Source organism: Mobula hypostoma, chromosome 4, assembly GCF_963921235.1.
Source record: "Mobula hypostoma chromosome 4, sMobHyp1.1, whole genome shotgun sequence".
Taxonomy (NCBI): Eukaryota; Metazoa; Chordata; class Chondrichthyes; order Myliobatiformes; family Myliobatidae; genus Mobula; species Mobula hypostoma.
In genome coordinates this window covers 84109897-84128919 of record NC_086100.1, presented here as the reverse complement: position 1 = coordinate 84128919, position 19023 = coordinate 84109897, and the positions used below count along the sequence as shown (strand labels likewise).

General features: G+C 42.9%; 1 protein-coding gene across 1 annotated transcript in view; it reads right to left on the bottom strand.

The window, feature by feature from the left end:
- klhl6 (kelch-like family member 6) overlaps positions 1-18643 on the bottom strand; it is a 58821-nt gene extending 40178 nt beyond the window's left edge. The window contains exon 1 of the mRNA XM_063046076.1: positions 18322-18643. Within this exon, the coding sequence (XP_062902146.1) occupies positions 18322-18581 (260 nt within the window). The 5' untranslated portion in view covers positions 18582-18643. The remainder of the gene's footprint in view (positions 1-18321) is intronic.
- Between the last annotated feature and the right edge of the window lie 380 nt (positions 18644-19023).

The following is a 19023-nucleotide window of genomic DNA, read 5'->3' as shown; positions in this document are numbered from 1 at the left end:
TGCAGCAGTGGACCATGAGCATAGACTTGGTGGCCACTTTATTAGGTACAGGAGGTAGCTAATAAAATGGCCACTGAGAGTTATAATGGAACAGGTGAAGGCCTTATAACAATCTCCTGAAGCCCATCCATACTGGTCAATACCATTGATTACATTTCTCTAATCCATTTTCCCCCCATATTCCTTGATCCCCAAAATCAACTCAGTAAGGGAGCATCCACCATCCTCTGAGATGAAAAATTCCAAAAATTCCAGAACCACTGTGTAAATTTTCCCTATGGCAAACCCCCTGCCTTAAAACCAAGACAACAAACTGTGGACTCTCAGCTGCAAACTGACAATTCTGTGAGACCTGAATGAATTTTACCCAGAGAGTATGGACACATTCTATTCATTCTCTCTTCCTAGGGCAACCCACTTAACCCTGGAATCAACCAATAAGACATGACCTTTAAATCACATGTACTGTATTCTTCCAGGTAAGGTGACAAATATTACGCACTGCCCAAGTCGCATCTCACCAAAGCCCTGTAAATGGAAGAAGACGTAATTTGATAAACTCCTAGCCCTTTTGCACAAAAGTTAACGTATAATTCACTTCATAATTGCTTGCTGCAATTATATATTAATTTTCTTTCATTCCTGAATAAGAGCACCCATCTCCTAATTTTCTGAGTTCACATTTTCCCCACACTATGCACTATCTGCCATATTCTAGTCCCAAAGCCTGTTGAGTAAAGAAAAGAGGCCATATGTCCTGACATCCTTTCCAGGTGTACAGTGTTATGTTTTGTAACTCTAGAAACTAATCGAAAGAAAAACACAGAGTGGATGATAAATGTGTTTACTTCATTCCTTAATTTAGTGAGGCGTACACATATGATGTGGTGATGTAATGACATATGCCACTCATTAGTTTTACAAAAAAAAATTAATTATGTAAACAAGAAAGAATGCTCAATCAAACAATATCTTTACAATATGACTCAAGTATTAACAAAATATTAAATACACAATGCTCCTCCCTGCTTAGCAATAAAATCCAACTCAATATAAAATGTAACTCAAATCAAATAATCAAAGAGGTAATGTATTGCTGTCTAGTCATCTACACACACACACACACATGCACAGTATACTATATAGTACAACTACTACTTAGTAGAGCTACTAGGACTTGATGTTTCAAGCCCTATGGTAAGTCGGCACTCTCGATGTTGGCAGTGAGCTTGGAGTGGTGACAAGGAGGGAGGGTAAGTACATCATCGGGGTCATTAGGTGGGCACCCTCCTTCTTTGACGTTTCGTTGATAAGCCCACGATGTCTCCAGAGGGTTCAATGGTGCTACCTGGCATCCCAGATACACCACCCTCAGTTCCATACCCTCCTGACTTCATCTTGCACCCAGTTGTTGTCTTTCCTTTTAATCCAAATCCAATTGCTGCTTTCTTCTGCTGCATTTGACAAGGAATTCATTGCTTGTTGGAGAGAGCGACCCCTCACCCTCATCTTCTTCGATAGACAGGTCGTAGATGTAGCAACGAATCCCCTGCATCCCACTTCTACAGGGAAAATCTTGGTCTTCCAGCCATTCTGGGCAGCTTCAGTTGCCAGTTCAGAGTACTTGGTCTTTTTCCTCTCATAAGCTTCTTCAACACCATCTTCCCATGGTACTGTCAATTCCACAACATATGCCAGCTTGGCTGTTGTGGACCACAGGACCATGTCTGGCTGGAGTGTTGTATAGACATTCAGAGCTTAGTAAATTTTAAATCGACCATTCAGGCCAAAAGATTCAATTGCTGTAGTGTAGACAATTTCTTACTCTTTTCAGATAACGCCGTCCCTGACAAGGGGATCACTCTGCTTGGCAGGTAAGACTTATGACTGTAAAATAGTCTCCAGTTCTGACGCCTTCTCCAAGGTGGTTGTAGGAGCTGACTCTGGGGTTACAGAAGCTTATTCTGACAGCTCTAAACACCTTTCTTCTCTAACAATTGACTCTACGCTCCTCTATTGATTGATGCATCATCTCCAGATGATATAAGACGCAATCTCCACTCAGTAGGAGAGGGGTCCAGTTCTGCCCTTAATCTTGCCAAGTACCCACTTTTGACCACCTCTGTAGTCCCACACCAGGACCGCTTGTCCAGGAATGCAACACCAATCCTTTTTGTTTGAGGACCCCTTAATTTGTCTCAAATGTTTGTCCTGCATGTTCCTTCTGAGATATGGATTAAGGAGATCCAAGCATGAGTGCAAGGCACAGCCAAGTAACAGTACAACTGGTGAGTTATTGGTTATGAGGTGTACTGCATTGTGATATTCAAGGTGGAAATTGACAAGTTTCTGATTCTGCTGACATTGCTCACAGTGCGTTCTTTAGACTCCGGACAAACCCTTTCACCAAGCCATTGGTAGATGGGTGGTACGGTGCAGATGTAATATGTCTTATTTCATTCATTTTCAGGAGTGACTCAAACTGTTCAGCAATGAACTGTGGTCCATTATCACTGACTAAGTAACACCAGTCCTTTAGAAGCAGCTTCTCAACATATCAGCAGTGTGTGAGGCTGTGGTGGAGGCTATTGGGAACACCTCTGGCCACTTTGTCTACTACCAAGAAATCTGTGCTCATTTGTGATCAGCCGTGATCTCATCGAATGGTGGAGCAGGCTCGATGGGCCAGATGGCCTACTCCTGCTCCGATTTCTTATGTTCTTACGAATAGTCTGGCAAAATCCACAGGAATCCTCCACAAGGGAAATGCAGGCCGTTCCCAGGATGGAGAGCCATTGCTCTTGGCATCTTCTGAACATGTTGGCATCACAAACAGTACATGGCAAGCTGCTTGATCCGTTGATTTATCCCAGAGCACCAAACAAGGCTTTTGGGGTCAGTGTTTTCACTTTTACCACACCCAGATGACCGATATATAGCTCTTCCAACACACATTCTCAGTTTGGAAGGTCAGTCAGTCAGTGGGTGCCGTCCTGAATCCAGGGTTGGCGGCTATGCACCTCCATCTTCTTCGATCTTGCAACAGCACCGAGTACAGCCTCTCCTCCAGTTTGTTCTCGCTGGCCGCCTTGGCACCGCATGCTGCCGCCCCCGCCGAACTCGAGCCCGGGGCCATGTCGGCCTCCAGCCGCGGCCGCTTCTTTGAACTCGGCCCTTCCTTAGGCGGAGGCCTTGGGCAGGTGCAGGCCGGGAGCCGTGGTCAAGTGGTCGGCGACTTGGGCCGGCTCCCCCACCGGACTTAGCCCGGTGAGGAGGGTGTGAGGACACCCAGCAGGACTGAAAAAAACAAGACCTGACAAAGGGCGGATGAGCTCCTTATGAGCCAACGGCCATCTTCCGTGGAAGAGATTAAAGCCTCACCACGTATCTACGAATCATATGCTATGCACCTAGTTAGAAGAGATATGATGAACTTGGGCGCTGCACCATTTGGAAAGTACAGCAACTTTAAATCCCCAAATCCGGCAACCCCATTCTATGGCAAGTTCAACCATGTGCTGGCAAAAATGAAGGATCTGGGGTTTCTGCTACACATTCCAGCCATTTTGGGTGGCCATATAGACCTGTGACAGTGTAGGGTCTCTTCTGGTTTCTCTTTGGATCACCTCTGCTGTAATAGGGAGGGTTTTGATTTGCTTTAGGAATGTCCTCTCTTGTAAATTTTTCAGGTATTTCCTTTTCCAAAGTTAAATGGGACAATCCATCAGCATTTCCAGGATTAGCTGCCCTCTTAAATTTGATCTTGTAATTGGATCCTCCGAGAAATAGGGCCCACCTTTGTAATTGTGCTGCTGCTGCTGTTAGTGGAACACTCATTTGTCGATTGAAAATGGACACTAGTAGCTGATGGTCAGTAAACTCTCTCCCATGCAAGTACTGATTGAAATGTTTCACACGTAAAACCAGACTCAAGTCTTCTCTGTCAATCTGTGTCTAATTTCCCTGGACAACAATTTTTTTTAAGTGCTGCTTCCTCAGAATTTTTATTCTGTTTATGATAGACCACCGGAAGCTAGACACAAATATAATTTCTGACTATTCGTATCACATAGGAATTTGGAGAAACAAGAAATTAACTTTTATTAAATATAATGTGTTTAATGGTGTTGACTCTTTGCAATAGTTCCACTAAACTAAAAATATTTCATTGATTATTTTTGTTTGTACTCAGTGTCTGAGGCTTCTCACTTAAGTGTCCAAGGATAATCTGCCAGTATTGATGGATTCCAGTTGCCCTGTTACCATTTCTCCATGACCACAACGTCCTGATGAATTCTTTTACCATGCTCGTCACTGACAGAGCCAAGATTTGCAGAGAAGCCTAAATGGGAATGCAGAAAATGAATGGCTTTGTACGCTTGAAACGTGTTGTCAACCATCTGCACGTAGTTTGGTGTGCTCTGTAATTGCCAAGAAAATTCTCAACCTCTTTCCATGCGATTTTCTCCACTCGCACTAGACGTTCTTCAAATTGCCTGCCATTTATGACCTGCTTGATTTGTAGACTAACAAAAAATGCCTTCCTTAATCTTGGCATCACATATTCTGACTTGAATTATGAATTGAAATAATAAATATAGGCGATTTTAAAAATGGTGTGTGATAGGGAAATTTCATGGTGATTTTCATGATCAGCAGCCCAAAGTGCATAATATACACCCAAAAGTATTCAGAACACAAAGTTTTTGTTGTCTAGTGTTTTTCTCTGCAGTGGTAAGGGAATGTGATGTAAAGACTATGTAGCATTCACTTCCATCCTCATAGCATGTGACATGACTACACCTATACCATAAAGTGAGGTGTCACAAGCAAGCTTCATAATGTGGACCATAATGTGTGATTACAGTGCCTGATATCACCATTTCTTTACCCTTTGGAAAGCCACCCAATCCTATATTGCCCATTGCCATTTATTCCTGATCTATAGTAATGCGTTCAAGAGTTGGAGCACAGTAGCCAGTTTTGGGAGGAACCTGTAATAGTATTTGACAAACCTTAAAAAGGACTGCAACTGTGGCACATCCTTTGGGTATCCACCACTGCTTGAATTTTCTCAGCAAACTTGTATAATCCTTATGCATCAATTGTGTGACCACAGTAAGTGATGCTTGGTTTAAAAAACTCACACATGTTGCATTGAACTCTGAGCCCATAATCTTCCAAGCTTTTTAACACTGACTTCAGATTTTGTAGATGTTCTTCTGGACTGGGTTTTGAGCAATGAGGAAGGGTTAATTAGCCATCTTGTCGTGAGAGGCCCCTTGGGTAAGAGTGACCATAATATGGTGGAATTCTTCATTAATATGGAGAGTGACATAGTGAATTCAGAAACAAAGGTTCTGAACTTAAAGAGGGGTAACTTTGAAGGTATGAGACGTGAATTAGCTAAGATAGACTGGCAAATGACACTTAAAGGATTGACGGTGGATATGCAATGGCAAGCATTTATAGGTTGCATGGATGAACTACAACAATTGTTCATCCCAGTTTGGCAAAAGAATAAATCAAGGAAGGTAGTGCACCCGTGGCTGACAAGAGAAATTAGGGATAGTATCAATTCCAAAGAAGTAGCATACAAATTAGCCAGAGAAAGTGGCTCACCTGAGGACTGGGAGAAATTCAGAGTTCAGCAGAGGAGGACAAAGGGCTTAATTAGGAAGGGGAAAAAAGATTATGAGAGAAAACTGGCAGAGAACATAAAAACGGACTGTAAAAGCTTTTATAGATATATAAAAAGGAAAAGACTGGTAAAGACAAATGTAGGTCCCCTGCAGACAGAAACAGGTGAATTGATTATGGGGAGCAAGGACATGGCAGACCAATTGAATAATTACTTTGGTTCTGTCTTCACTAAGGAGGACATAAATAATCTTCCAGAAATAGTAAGGGACAGAGGGTCCAGTGAGATGGAGGAACTGAGTGAAATACATGTTAGTAGGGAAGTGGTGTTAGGTAAATTGAAGGGATTGAAGGCAGATAAATCCCCAGGGCCAGATGGTCTGCATCCTAGAGTGCTTAAGGAAGTAGCCCAAGAAATAGTGGATGCATTAGTGATAATTTTTCAAAACTCGTTAGATTCTGGACTAGTTCCTGAGGATTGGAGGGTGGCTAATGTAACCCCAATTTTTAAAAAAGGAGGGAGAGAGAAACCGGGGAATTATAGACCGGTTAGTCTAACGTCGGTGGTGGGGAAACTGCTGGAGTCAGTTATCAAGGATGTGATAACAGCACATTTGGAAAGCGGAGAAATGATCGGACAAAGTCAGCATGGATTTGTGAAAGGAAAATCATGTCTGATGAATCTCATAGAATTTTTTGAGGATGTAACTAGTAGAGTGGATAGGGGAGAACCAGTGGATGTGGTATATTTGGATTTTCAAAAGGCTTTTGACAAGGTCCCACACAGGAGATTAGTGTGCAAACTTAAAGCACACGGTATTGGGGGTAAGGTATTGGTGTGGGTGGAGAATTGGTTAGCAGACAGGAAGCAAAGAGTGGGAATAAACGAGACCTTTTCAGAATGGCAGGCGGTGACTAGTGGGGTGCCGCAAGGCTCAGTGCTGGGACCCCAGTTGTTTACAATATATATTAATGACTTGGATGAGGGAATTAAATGCAGCATCTCCAAGTTTGCGGATGACACGAAGCTGGGCGGCAGTATTAGCAGTGAGGAGGATGCTAAGAGGATGCAGGGTGACTTGGATAGTTTGGGTGAGTGTGCAAACTCATGGCAGATGCAATTTAATGTGGATAAATGTGAAGTTATCCACTTTGGTGGCAAAAATAGGAAAACAGATTATTATCTGAATGGTGGCCGATTAGGAAAAGGGGAGGTGCAACGAGAACTGGGTGTCATTATACACCAGTCATTGAAAGTGGGCATGCAGGTACAGCAGACGGTGAAAAAGGCGAATGGTATGCTGGCATTTATAGCGAGAGGATTCGAGTACAGGAGCAGGGAGGTACTACTGCAGTTGTACAAGGCCTTGGTGAGACCACACCTGGAGTATTGTGTGCAGTTTTGGTCCCCTAATCTGAGGAAAGACATCCTTGCCATAGAGGGAGTACAAAGAAGGTTCACCAGATTGATTCCTGGGATGGCAGGACTTTCATATGAAGAAAGACTGGATGAACTGGGCTTGTACTCGTTGGAATTTAGAAGATTGAGGGGGGATCTGATAGAAACGTATAAGATCCTAAAGGGATTGGACAGGCTAGATGCAGGAAGATTGTTCCCGATGTTGGGGAAGTCCAGAACGAGGGGTCATAGTTTGAGGATAGAGGGGAAGCCTTTTAGGACCGAGATTAGGAAAAACTTCTTCACACAGAGAGTGATGAATCTGTGGAATTCTCTGCCACAGCAAACTGTTGAGGCCGGTTCATTGGCTATGTTTAAGAGGGAGTTAGATATGGCCCTTGTGGCTACAGGGGTCAGGGGGTATGGAGGGAAGGCTGGGGCGGGGTTCTGAGTTGGATGATCAGCCATGATCATAATAAATGGCGGTGCAGGCTCGAAGGGCCGAATGGCCTACTCCTGCACCTATTTTCTATGTTTCTATGTTTCTTTGTCATCCTCACCAGAAACAATGATGTCAGCCAGGTAACACTGAGTGCCTGGGCAGCCTTGTAGCACCTCATCCACAGCTTTCGGCCAGAGTGCAGATGCAGATGCCACCCCCAAAATAAGCGTATTATAGCGATAAAGCTCTTTGTGAGTGCTTATGGGGAGAAACACTTTGGACACTTTTTCAGTCTCCAAATGTAGTTAGGCTTCAGCTTAGTCCATTTTTGTATGTGTTCTATTTTGTTGTATTTTCTGCAAGTTTTTCCTTTAATCCTGCTTTAGTGTGGTGTATGTGAGCTCCTGCTACAACAGTAACACAATTTGCTTGACCAAGCAGGTTTCTGTTTAGATGTTGCAATTTTCTTCACACTCACTTTCATTCCCAGCTGCAACTCAATTGCATCTCTGGCTGCTGTTATCATTAAATGTGATTTATGCTTCAGTTAAGAGCTGTTTTTGATTGCTTTCCATTCCACAAATTTCTACAAATTAAATTATCTCTCAGTGCATCATTAAGCCCATCACTGGACTGACAATGCTCAGACAATCTCTTCAATTCAGCCACATACGCTGAAATGGACTCCCCTTCCTTTTGAGTCCGCTTATGAAATGTAAAGCATTCTTCAATCAGCAATAGTCTTGGTTCTAAATGTTTCTGTATTACTTTAACATTATCAGCAAAGCTCATTCAGGCTGGTTTGGTTGGAACAGTTAAAATTCTAAGCAAACTCTCTGCTCTTCCACCTGTTGTACTCAGCAAAACTGCACTTTTTGTTCATTGTCTCTTTCACTTGCTTCAAAATCTGCTCTATTCAGTCAGTATACACCTCCCAGTTATGTGCTGTGCAATCGTATGCATCTATCTTTCCAATGTAGCCAGACATATTTGTTTTTTTCAAAATTATTCTTATTTTAATCCAAAATTCACTCTTTTTCAACCTGTGAATTTTGTCCATTTTCTGCATTTTTTTTAACTTGGCCATCTTTCTCCTTTTCTGGAGGGGCATGAGCTGCACTTTATTTTTTAACTCCGACACCTCTCTCTTCTTGTAAAGAAAAAACATGCTACGCTTCAATAAATAGGTAGTCGTCTCGGGTTCATTTTAAAACTTACTCATTGCCACTGTTATGTTTTGTACCTCTAGAAACTAACCAAAAGAAAAGCACAGAGCTGGGAATAAACGTGTCTACTTCATTCTTTAGTTTAGTGAGACACCCACATATGACGTGGTGATGCGATGACGTATGCCATTCACATACTTTTACATTAATTATGTAAACAACAAAGAATGCTTAATCAAACAATATATTTACAATATTACTGAATTATTAAATATACAACATAGAGAAACTTGGATCCCAAATATCAAACTGGTGCTCTTGGATCACGTAAACATCTGGCATGGACGGTCACTATGAGAACTTGCAAACTTATGGACCAAAGGTATCAGAAGCTGAAGATAAACACAATCTCATTGATGTTCAGTTTGTTAACTCTCCTGAGCAATATTCCACATTCACTGGTGGTGTAAGTATATTGTGCTCTTATTGTACCTCCTAATAAAATGCTCCCATGTTTTTTAATAGAAAATCATAGAAGTATTTAATGGAGCTGATAATGCAACCAATCAATTGCTTGATGCATGAGACTACAGAACAACTACATTTACTGGTACAGAAAATCAAAAATCTGCAGCGACTGGAAATCTCAAACAAAATAGGCAAATGCTGGAAATAGTCACTAGGTGACAGAGTTAATGTTTCAACTCGAAGACCCTTCATCTGAAGAGATGTGATACAAGATTATTTTACCGAAACACTAACTCTGTCACTCTTTCCACAGATGTTGTCTGACCTGTTGAGTATTTCCAGCATTTTCTGTTTTTGTTTGAATTTACAGGAAACTGGGTGTCAGTCTTCTGAATTGCTACTTTGCACAGCAGCCAAAACTTTGTAAAAAAAAATAGTTGTGGTTAAAATAACGCAAACACGAGGAATTCTGCAGATGCTGGAAATTCAAGCAACACACATCAAAGTTGCTGGTGAACGCAGCAGGCCAGGCAGCATCTCTAGGAAGAGGTACAGTCGACCTTTCAGGCTGAGACCCTTCATCAAGACTAACTGAAGGAAGGGTTAGTAAGAGAGTTAAAAGTGGGAGGGGGAGGGGGAGATCCAAAATGATAGGAGAAGACAGGAAGGGGAAGGATGGAGCCAAGAGCTGGACAGGTGATTGGCAAAAGGGATATAAAAGGATCATGGGACAGGAGGCCTAGGGAGAAAGAAAAGGGGGAGGTGGGAAACACAGAGGATGGGCAAGAGGTATAGTCAGAGGGACAGAGAGAGAAAAAGGAGAGTGAGAGAAAGAATGTGTGTATATAAATAAATAATGGATGGGGTACGAGGGGGAGGTGGGGCATTAGCGGAAGTTAGGGAAGTCAAAATTCATGCCATCAGGTTGGAGGCTACCCAGATGGAATATAAGGTGTTGCTCCTCCAACCTGAGTGTGGCTTCATCTTTACAGTAGAGGAGGCCGTGGATAGACATGTCAGAATGGGAATGGGATGTGGAATTAAAATGTGTGGCCACTGGGAGATCCTGCTTTCTCTGGTGGACAGAGCGTAGGTGTTTAGCAAAACGATCTCCCAGTCTGCGTCGGGTCTCACCAATATATAGAAGGCCACATCGGGAGCACGGGACGCAGTATATCACCCCAGCCGATTCACAGGTGAAGTGTCACCTCACCTGGAAGGACTGTCTGGGGCTCTGAATAGTGGTAAGGGAGGAAGTGTAAGGGCATGTGTAGCACTTGTTCCGCTGACAAGGATAAGTGCCAGGAGGGAGATCAGTGAGGAGGGATGGGGGGGACGAATGGACAAGGGAGTCGTGTAGGGAGTGATCCTTGCGGAAAGCAGAGAGTGGGGGGAGGGAAAGATGTGCTTAGTAGTGGGATCCCGTTGGAGGTAGCGGAAGTTACGGAGAATAATTTGTTGGACCCGGAGGCTGGTGGGGTGGTAGGTGAGGACCAGGGGAACCCTATTCCTAGTGGGGTGGCAGGAGGATGGAGTGAGAGCAGATGTGCGTGAAATGGGGGAGATGCGTTTGAGAGCAGAATTGATGGTGGAGGAAGGGAAGCCCCTTTCTTTAAAAAAGGAGGACATCTCCCTCATCCTGGAATGAAAAGCCTCATCCTGAGAGCAGATGCGGCAGAGACGGAGAAATTGCGAGAAGGTGATGGCATTTTTGCAAGAGACAGGGTGGGAAGAGGAATAGTCCAGATAGCTATGAAAGTCAGTAGGCTTATAGTAGACATCAGTAAATTCGCTGTCTCCAGAGACAGAGACAGAAAGATCTAGAAAAGGGAGGGAGGTGTCGGAAATGGACCAGGTAAACTTGAGGGCAGGGTGAAAGTTGGAGGCAAAGTTAATAAAGTCAACGAGTTCAGCATGCATGCAGGAAGCAGCGCCAATGCAGTCGTCGATGTAGCGAAGGAAAAGTGGGAACCAGACCTAATCAGTTCCCCTCCACCACCACTCTGCTCCGTCTAGCGGAATTAGTCCTTACTCTTAATACTTTCTCTTTTGGCTCCTCCCACTTCCTCCAAACTAAAGGTGTAGCTATGGGCACCTGCATGGGTCCGAGCTATGCCTGCCTTTTTGTTGGCTTTGTGGAACAATCTATGTTCTGAACCTATTCTGGTATCTGTCCCCCACTTTTCCTTCGCTACATTGACGACTGCATTGGCGCTGCTTCCTGCACGCATGCTGAACTCGTTGACTTTATTAACTTTGCCTCCAACTTTCATCCTGCCCTCAAGTTTACCTGGTCCATTTCGGACACCTCCCTCCCCTTTCTAGATCTTTCTGTCTCTATCTCTGGAGACAGCTTATCCACTGATGTCTACTATAAGCCTACTGACTCTCACAGCCATCTGGACTATTCCTCTTCTCACCCTGTTTCTTGCAAAAATGCCATCCCCTTCTCGCAATTCCTCCGTCTCCGCCGCATCTGCTCTCAGGATGAGGCTTTTCATTCCAGGATGAGGGAGATGTCCTCCTTTTTTAAAGAAAGGGGCTTCCCTTCCTCCACCATCAACTCTGCTCTTAAACGCATCTTCCCCATTTCACGCACATCTGCTCTCACTCCATCCTCCCGCCACCCCACTAAGAATAGGGTTCCCCTGATCCTCACCTACCACCCCACCAGCCTCCGGGTCCAACATGTTATTCTCTGTAACTTCCAACGGGATCCCACCACTAAGCACATCTTTCCCTCCCCCCCTCTGCTTTCCGCAAGGATCGCTCCCTACACGACTCCCTTGTCCATTCGTCCCCACTGATCTCCCTCCTGGCACTTATCCGTGTAAGTGGAACAAGGGCTACACATGCCCTTACACTTCCTCCCTTACCACCATTCAGGGCCCCAAACAGTCCTTCCAGGTGAGGCGACACTTCTCCTGTGAGTCGGCTGGGGTGATATACTGCGTCCAGTGCTCCCGATGTGGCCTCCTATATATTGGTGAGACCCGACGAAGACTGGGAGATCGTTTTGCTGAACACCTACGCTCTGTCTGCCAGAGAAAGCAGGATCTCCCAGTGGCCACACATTTTAATTCCACATCCCATTCCCATTCTGACATGTCTATCCACAGCCTCCTCTACTGTAAAGATGAAGCCACACTCAGATTGGAGGAACAACACCTTATATTCCGTCTGGGTAGCCTCCAACGTGATGGCATGAACATTGATTTCTCTAACTTCCGCTACTGCCCCACCTCCCCTTCGTACCCCATCCGTTATTTGTATATACACACATTCTTTCTCTCACTCTCCTTTTTCTCCCTCTGTCCCTCTGACTATACCCCTTGCCTATCCTCTGGGTTTTTTCCCCCTTCCCCCTTTTCCTTCTCCCTGGGCCTCCTGTCCCATGATCCTCTCATATCCCTTTTGCCAATCACCTGTCCAGCTCTTGGCTCCATCCCTCCCCCTCCTGTCTTCTCCTATCATTTTGGAACTCCCCCTCCCCCTCCAACTTTCAAATCCCTTACTCACTCTTCCTTCAGTTAGTCCTGACGAAGGGTCTCGGCCTGAAACGTCGACTGTCCCTCTTCCTAGTGATGCTGCCTGGCCTGCTGCGTTCACCAGCAACTTTGATGTGTGTTGCTGTGGTTAAAATAATCTCCCCCCTCATTAGCAGAACTTGACCTGCAGGGCACGCCATATAGCCCTGCATTTTGCAACTTCTTATGTTCTCCTGTTGACACATCGCAAACACAAGAAAATCTGCAGATGCTGGAAATCCAAAGCAGCACCCAAAATGCTGGAGGAACAGCATTGGAAAAGAGTAAACAGTTAACGTTTCAGGCCGAGACTCTTCTTCAAGGCATTTTGAGACTCTTATACAGGTACATGGATGATACAAACAGAGGTCTATGTGGGAGAGAAGGGTTAGGTTGATCTTGGAGTGGACTAAGAGGTTGGCACAACATTGTGGGCCAAAGGGCTCCTGTGTTTTAATTTTGCATGTTAGCCTCTTATTACATTTGCTTTCACTAATCTTTTGTTTTCTTTTTGTCTACTTATAGATTTTGCAGTCTGCGTTTGAGTTCCTTGGAGTTTTAGCCTCATCTTCTTATTCCTTTAACCAATCTCTTAAACTTTCTTGTTTGCTGGATTCTAAACTGCTCCCAATTCTCAGGCTTGCTACTTTTCAGGCAACTTTATGTAACTCCTCCAGGTCAGGCAGCATCTACGTATGAGAGGAAACGAACAGTTAACGTTTCATGCTGAGGCTCTTTATCTGATAAAGGGTTTCAACCCACAACATTGACTGTTGGTTTCCTTTGACAGATGCTGCCTGACTTGCTGATTTCCTCCAGCATCTTGTTTGTTGCATGCGTTGCTCTTACCTAACTCCCCTTTGGATCTAATACTGTGCTTCACTTCTTTTTTCAGCCAGAGCTGAGAAGCGTTCCCATTTGTGTTTATCTGTTTGAAATACAGTTCCTGGTTTCATTCTAAAAATGTTAACCAATACTTGCTCTGTGACCTGCAACCATAAATTACTTTCTCAAACAAGGCACCACTCCTTCTCCAAGCTCTCTTCAGAGGATCATGGATTGTGCAGCATAGAAATAAGTCTTTTCAACTCATCTCATCCCCGCTGACTGTGCTGCTAATTGACTTTAATCCTGTTTGCTTGCATTAAGCACATATTCTTCCATGTTTTTCTGACACATACCTGTCCAAATGTCATTTAAATGTTATTTTATCTACTTCTACGATCTCCTCTGGCAGCTTGTCCCAGATAATCATCAACCTCTGTAAGGAAAAACTTGCCCCTCAAATCTCCTTGAAGTTTCTCCTCTCTCACTTTAAGTGTATGCTCTCTCATTCTGTCTGCCCTGGGAAAGAAATCTTTGATGGCCTGTCTTATCCATTCCCCTCGCAGGTTTATGAACCTCTATAAGGTCACTGTTTGGGAACATTTTGGGGTTAGCACATGTAGCAGGTAACCTCAGCAACTGATTTCAACTGCCAGTCTTCAAATATGAATGTAGACTGTAGATTAAATTTAAAATAAAGCTCTGAACAATGTTCCTAAGAACTGTGAACTACAGTTAATTGGAAGAGCAGACAATGCTAATTAAAAGTCATCATTTGGATGTTTGTGGTGTGGGTGCAAAGAGGGAGGTTGAAGGTTGTGTGCAGTTCAAGGGAAGCATTGTGGATGCATTGTAAATATTAAATTGTCCTGAACTGTCCTTTGATCTTTAGCAAAGAATTAAGTCATGCCGAATTGAGTCAAGTAGGCCTTTTTCCTCCAAAATAGGTCTCAATATGATGCCTGCTGTGTCTCATTTTGTTAAATAAAGAGACTGGTTCATATCTACCACTGCTTCCCTCTAGTGACTTTGTTCATGCGACAACAGTCACTCACAATCCCACAATGTTACACTGAGAATAAACTCAGTGTATCCAATGACTACAGCTTTCAGGTAACGCCCTGGTGAATCTCTTCTGCATTCTCTCCCTATTGCTCTCAAATCCTTCCAGTAGTCGTGATAACCACAAATGTCCAATACTTAAGGTCTTCTCCAATCTGGACCTCTGCCGTAAGCCTGAAGTTACCAGAGTTAGATGTGGTTTAGCATTCACAATTTTGCCTACAAGTCTGAGAACCGTAGGTTCAAGTTGCACTTCATAGGCTGAGGCTGGCCTTTTGTCACAACTGTCAGAGTTGATAACTTTCTGATGGGATGTTACACCTTTCAGGCAAAATAAGAGAAAGTAAGACTGCTTAAAGAGCAAAGTTTTTCTTGGACTATTGGTCAAATTTGTGATTTTCACCTCAACCAGATTCACAGAAACTGACTGTCAGACTGCGATCAAAGTTCTGTTTGTGGAACCTTGTCATAATGACTCCTACATTACATACTGTTCACATTGCTTTACTCCATTGGCAGAGCAGTGTGTTAGCTTAGCACACTTTGGGGTCATTTCTCATGTACGCAGAAGTGAATCACTCTACCCACAGTGGACCCCAGCACCATCACTCTCTAGACTGCAAGCCACAGGGAGTCACCCCCTACAAAATGACCGAGAGAGAAGTCAAAATTCTCAAAGTAATCTATAGAGAAACACTCTCATATAATGATCCATACTGGGCCAGCACCCCCACCGTTACTCCAGACATTGCTTTCTTCACAATGCGAGCTGCCTTCAGATACCAGTCTGGTTCAGCAGTACCACTTGTTTCTCAGTCAAAGGAAAATGGTTGAACCCCCAATTCCATCCTGTGCACATAATCTAACCTTAAACTTCGGCACAAAGATCACAATAAACATCTGGAGAGAGATACATATCAGCGAAGAAGCTCTAGACACTGCAGATAGTGAAACTGGAACAGAGCAGCCTAGTAAAGTGTCAGCCTGGTTGCCATGACAAAACTCTGGCTGAGGATAACAAACTACCTGGAAGCATCAATCACAGGTAACCAGCCCTCCTTCAGCTTACCCATCAATGTTAGAGTGAGGGGATTGCTAGATGGAATGCTATTCACCTTGTATAAGAAGAAGAATGTCATAACAATTGTAGCAGTTCCCTGAGGGGTATCGGGAAAGTGGTGGGGGAAGTAGTAGAGAATTATTTGCCTGTATTGCTCTGGCCATGTTGTGCCTCATTAAAGAATGAATGGGTTTAGAACCAAGAGATCCACAAGTAATCTGATCACCTGGTTTGGCAGTTTTGAAAAATGTGTCAAACAAAAGTAAGTTTTATGATTTCACCAGGATATTGATTACATGAACACGGGTGTTTTATTTGAAATGCTTGCTGAAGAAACCCAGCTACCCACTGAATCAGCTAAGAGTAATCTCCTCCTTTAAAGACAACAGGGGGAATCATTGTGCAACAAGATAATGTTTAAAGCTGCACAGCAATGTCAAATGGATTTGTATTTTGAAGCCAATACATTTTCACTGTTGTTGATGTATATCTTCAGCTCATTATATATCAACAACAGTGAAAATGTATTGGCTTCAAAATGTATTGGCTTCAGATGGAAAACTGTTGAGCCTTCTGCACCTGGGGATCAAGGCAAAGTGTGCTAGATCTTCATTGGTGACTTCATCCACACCATATTGACAACTACCTTCAGCCTCTAATAGAAAGGCCAGCTCATTCCTATACAGAGTTTGGATTGGCTATTTGTGTCTCTTTAAGGCATACCTTGTGAGCTACAAAGACATTGAAACAATCAAGTGTGAGACAGTTGAGAAACCTGGAAGTTTCAATTGAGGAGGGCTAGTGGAGGCAGATGATTTAGTTAGCTAAAAAGAGGACACTAAGAGAAGGGGCCAACAAATTTTGCACCTTCTCAGTTTGCTTTCACCTACAGCGACTTTCAGTCCAGTGAGATATCTGAGCTACATCAAACAATGTTTAACACAGAGATGATCACCAAGCCACAGACTATTCTTCTATATGACCAAAAATTGCCATTAAATACTTTTCTACACTATGTAGCCAGCTGGTGGTGTAGTCCAGACTTCGAGAAGAATGGTCCCGGGTTCAAATCTGACTGGCTCCTTGCACATTTTCCATCCATGCTGGGTTGAGTGTCGAGTAAGCAACTCGGCCTCATAAAAAAAAGACAAATGCTAAGAAAAACGGTAATTGCCACCCGCCGAGCCACAAAATAACAAAAAAAACTCTACTGGGCGGAAGTGCTGCATGATCTGACATGGTAATTTTCAGGTGAAGTTTTTATCTTCATTCACGTTAATAATTCAAAAGTGTTCTCCTGAGGTCTTGGCCAATACTCATCCTTAACCAGTAACAGAAAAGCCATACACCAAAGTTGCTGTTGAACGCAGCAGGCCAGGCAGCATCTATAGGAAGAGGTGCAGTCGACGTTTCAGGCCAAGACCCTTCGTCAGGACTAACAGAAAAGCCATTTTCACTTTATGCGATAGTCTACAAATGGTGAAAATAGTCAGCAGTCCATGTACTATTCTCCTGGAAATGAAGTAATACGTATATCACCCATGTTAAAATTTATCCATCTGAAATTAAGTTAGTGGTTATGAGCTGCCAGCTGTTTCTGTGAGCTGTATGCAAATTAGCTACCATGATTTCTTTCTTAATTATTTTGAGAATATTGTAAACAATCTGTTGGTTTGGTTGTACCAATGACATCTTTGGTAATATGAAAGATGTCATGTAGTTTTTATCCTTTATTTAAAATATTGAATCTGATGATAAGGTGTATGCTGATTCATAGCCAAGCTGGAAGGTGAGATGAGATTGTATAGCTCCTAATCCAGATATCATAAGCCAAATTACACGAGAAGATTTTCTAATATTTCACTCTTTCTTAACATTTAGAATAACTAAATGGGCTTTTATTTACTTGAGCTGTTACTAAATTTTGCAGCTCATTGTTAAATTTGTGCATGTGAAGTAACCTGGGATGTTGTTCACCGAATTTTAGGGGTGTTAGATTAATACAAGTGGTTGATCATTTGAGTTAACCTGTTTCCTGAGAAACCCTTTTTTTGGATTATTTTAAAACTAACAAATGTTACTGCTCAAGGAAAATGGCAACAACAATTTTGTTCATATTCTTATTTTTATCCTGGTCTACTTGCAATAGTGACAGGATCTTTACTCTGTTTCCTCAGAAACCTCTCTTCTTGTATTTCCCCAATCTGTTGTCATAATAGTTTCAAATCCACATTCATTGCATGTAAGAGGAAACCACAGTGAGATGGCAGAATAAATCAGATGACACAAGCCTTATTTAACAAGGTTGGCAATTTAACCATGAAAAAAGTGAACAGTGAGGCATGGAAAATTGTTACTCAATTCTTACTTGTCTCATTTTTTTAAGACTACAAAATCTAAACCCCAGTAAACATCTCCCATGGAACATGTTAATTCAAACGAACAAGTACTTGTGTTTATGTAAGTGTAAAATCATTCCAAGATACTTAACAAGCACAAATTTAACAATAAGTCACTTAATGGAATGTTAGGTCAGGTAAGCAAAAGTTCGATTAAAGCTGGAAGTTTTAAGGAGCTTCTTAAGAGAGGACAGCATGGTAAAGAGTTTTACAGAGTAAATTCTGAAGCAGTAATTCTCTGCGGCTGAAGGCTTGTTTGCGACAGCAATGCAGAGGAAGTATCGAACATGCCTGCTACAAGAAGAAAGAAACTTCGGTCTATCTTGTGCATACCTGAAGTAACTGCTCGCTGCCGCCAAGACCACCCTGTGACAGGAGAACTCACTATTGTCCACACATAGTACAACATCAGTCAGGGATCTCTCCAGCCTCAGATTCTCCAAGCCACTGTGCAGAAGAGCAGAGAGCCCACTGTCGTCAAATGTCATCTTCCCGTCGGACGAGCTCCCAGTCATTCGTTCCACACTCTGGTCTTGTTTCACCTCTTGGTGGCTGTCTGTCTGATCTGTACTATTTTCTACTATGTCTGCCATTTTGCATACAACTACCGTCTAATTCTTTTTTCCACTGAGTGTAGCTGCGACTTCAGAGTTGGTTGAATGTTGGCCTTTAACGGATTTCCTGTTCATGACTTGCTTCTTATCAGTGACCAACACACACGGAACAGGAAGGGCCGTACTTTCTCATCTTTTTTTCTCCATGTCAAAACGTGCTTTTGTTTTTGCAGAGTTCAGATAGTTTCTTTGGTGTGAATTGAATTTTAATGTAATTAACATTTGTGAATGTGGTGCAATAAGGAGGTAGTATTCTTTTTCGGGAGGGTATTAGTCACTGCAGTCTAAGCAAGGCCTAGAAGACCTCAGAAAAAAAAGTTTCAGTAAAGATCTGAATCATAAAACCATGCGGTAGATAGTTTCAAAGCAAAACTTTCCCAGAGCAAGTGTCTGCAGATCAAGAAGATGATGACAAATAGTT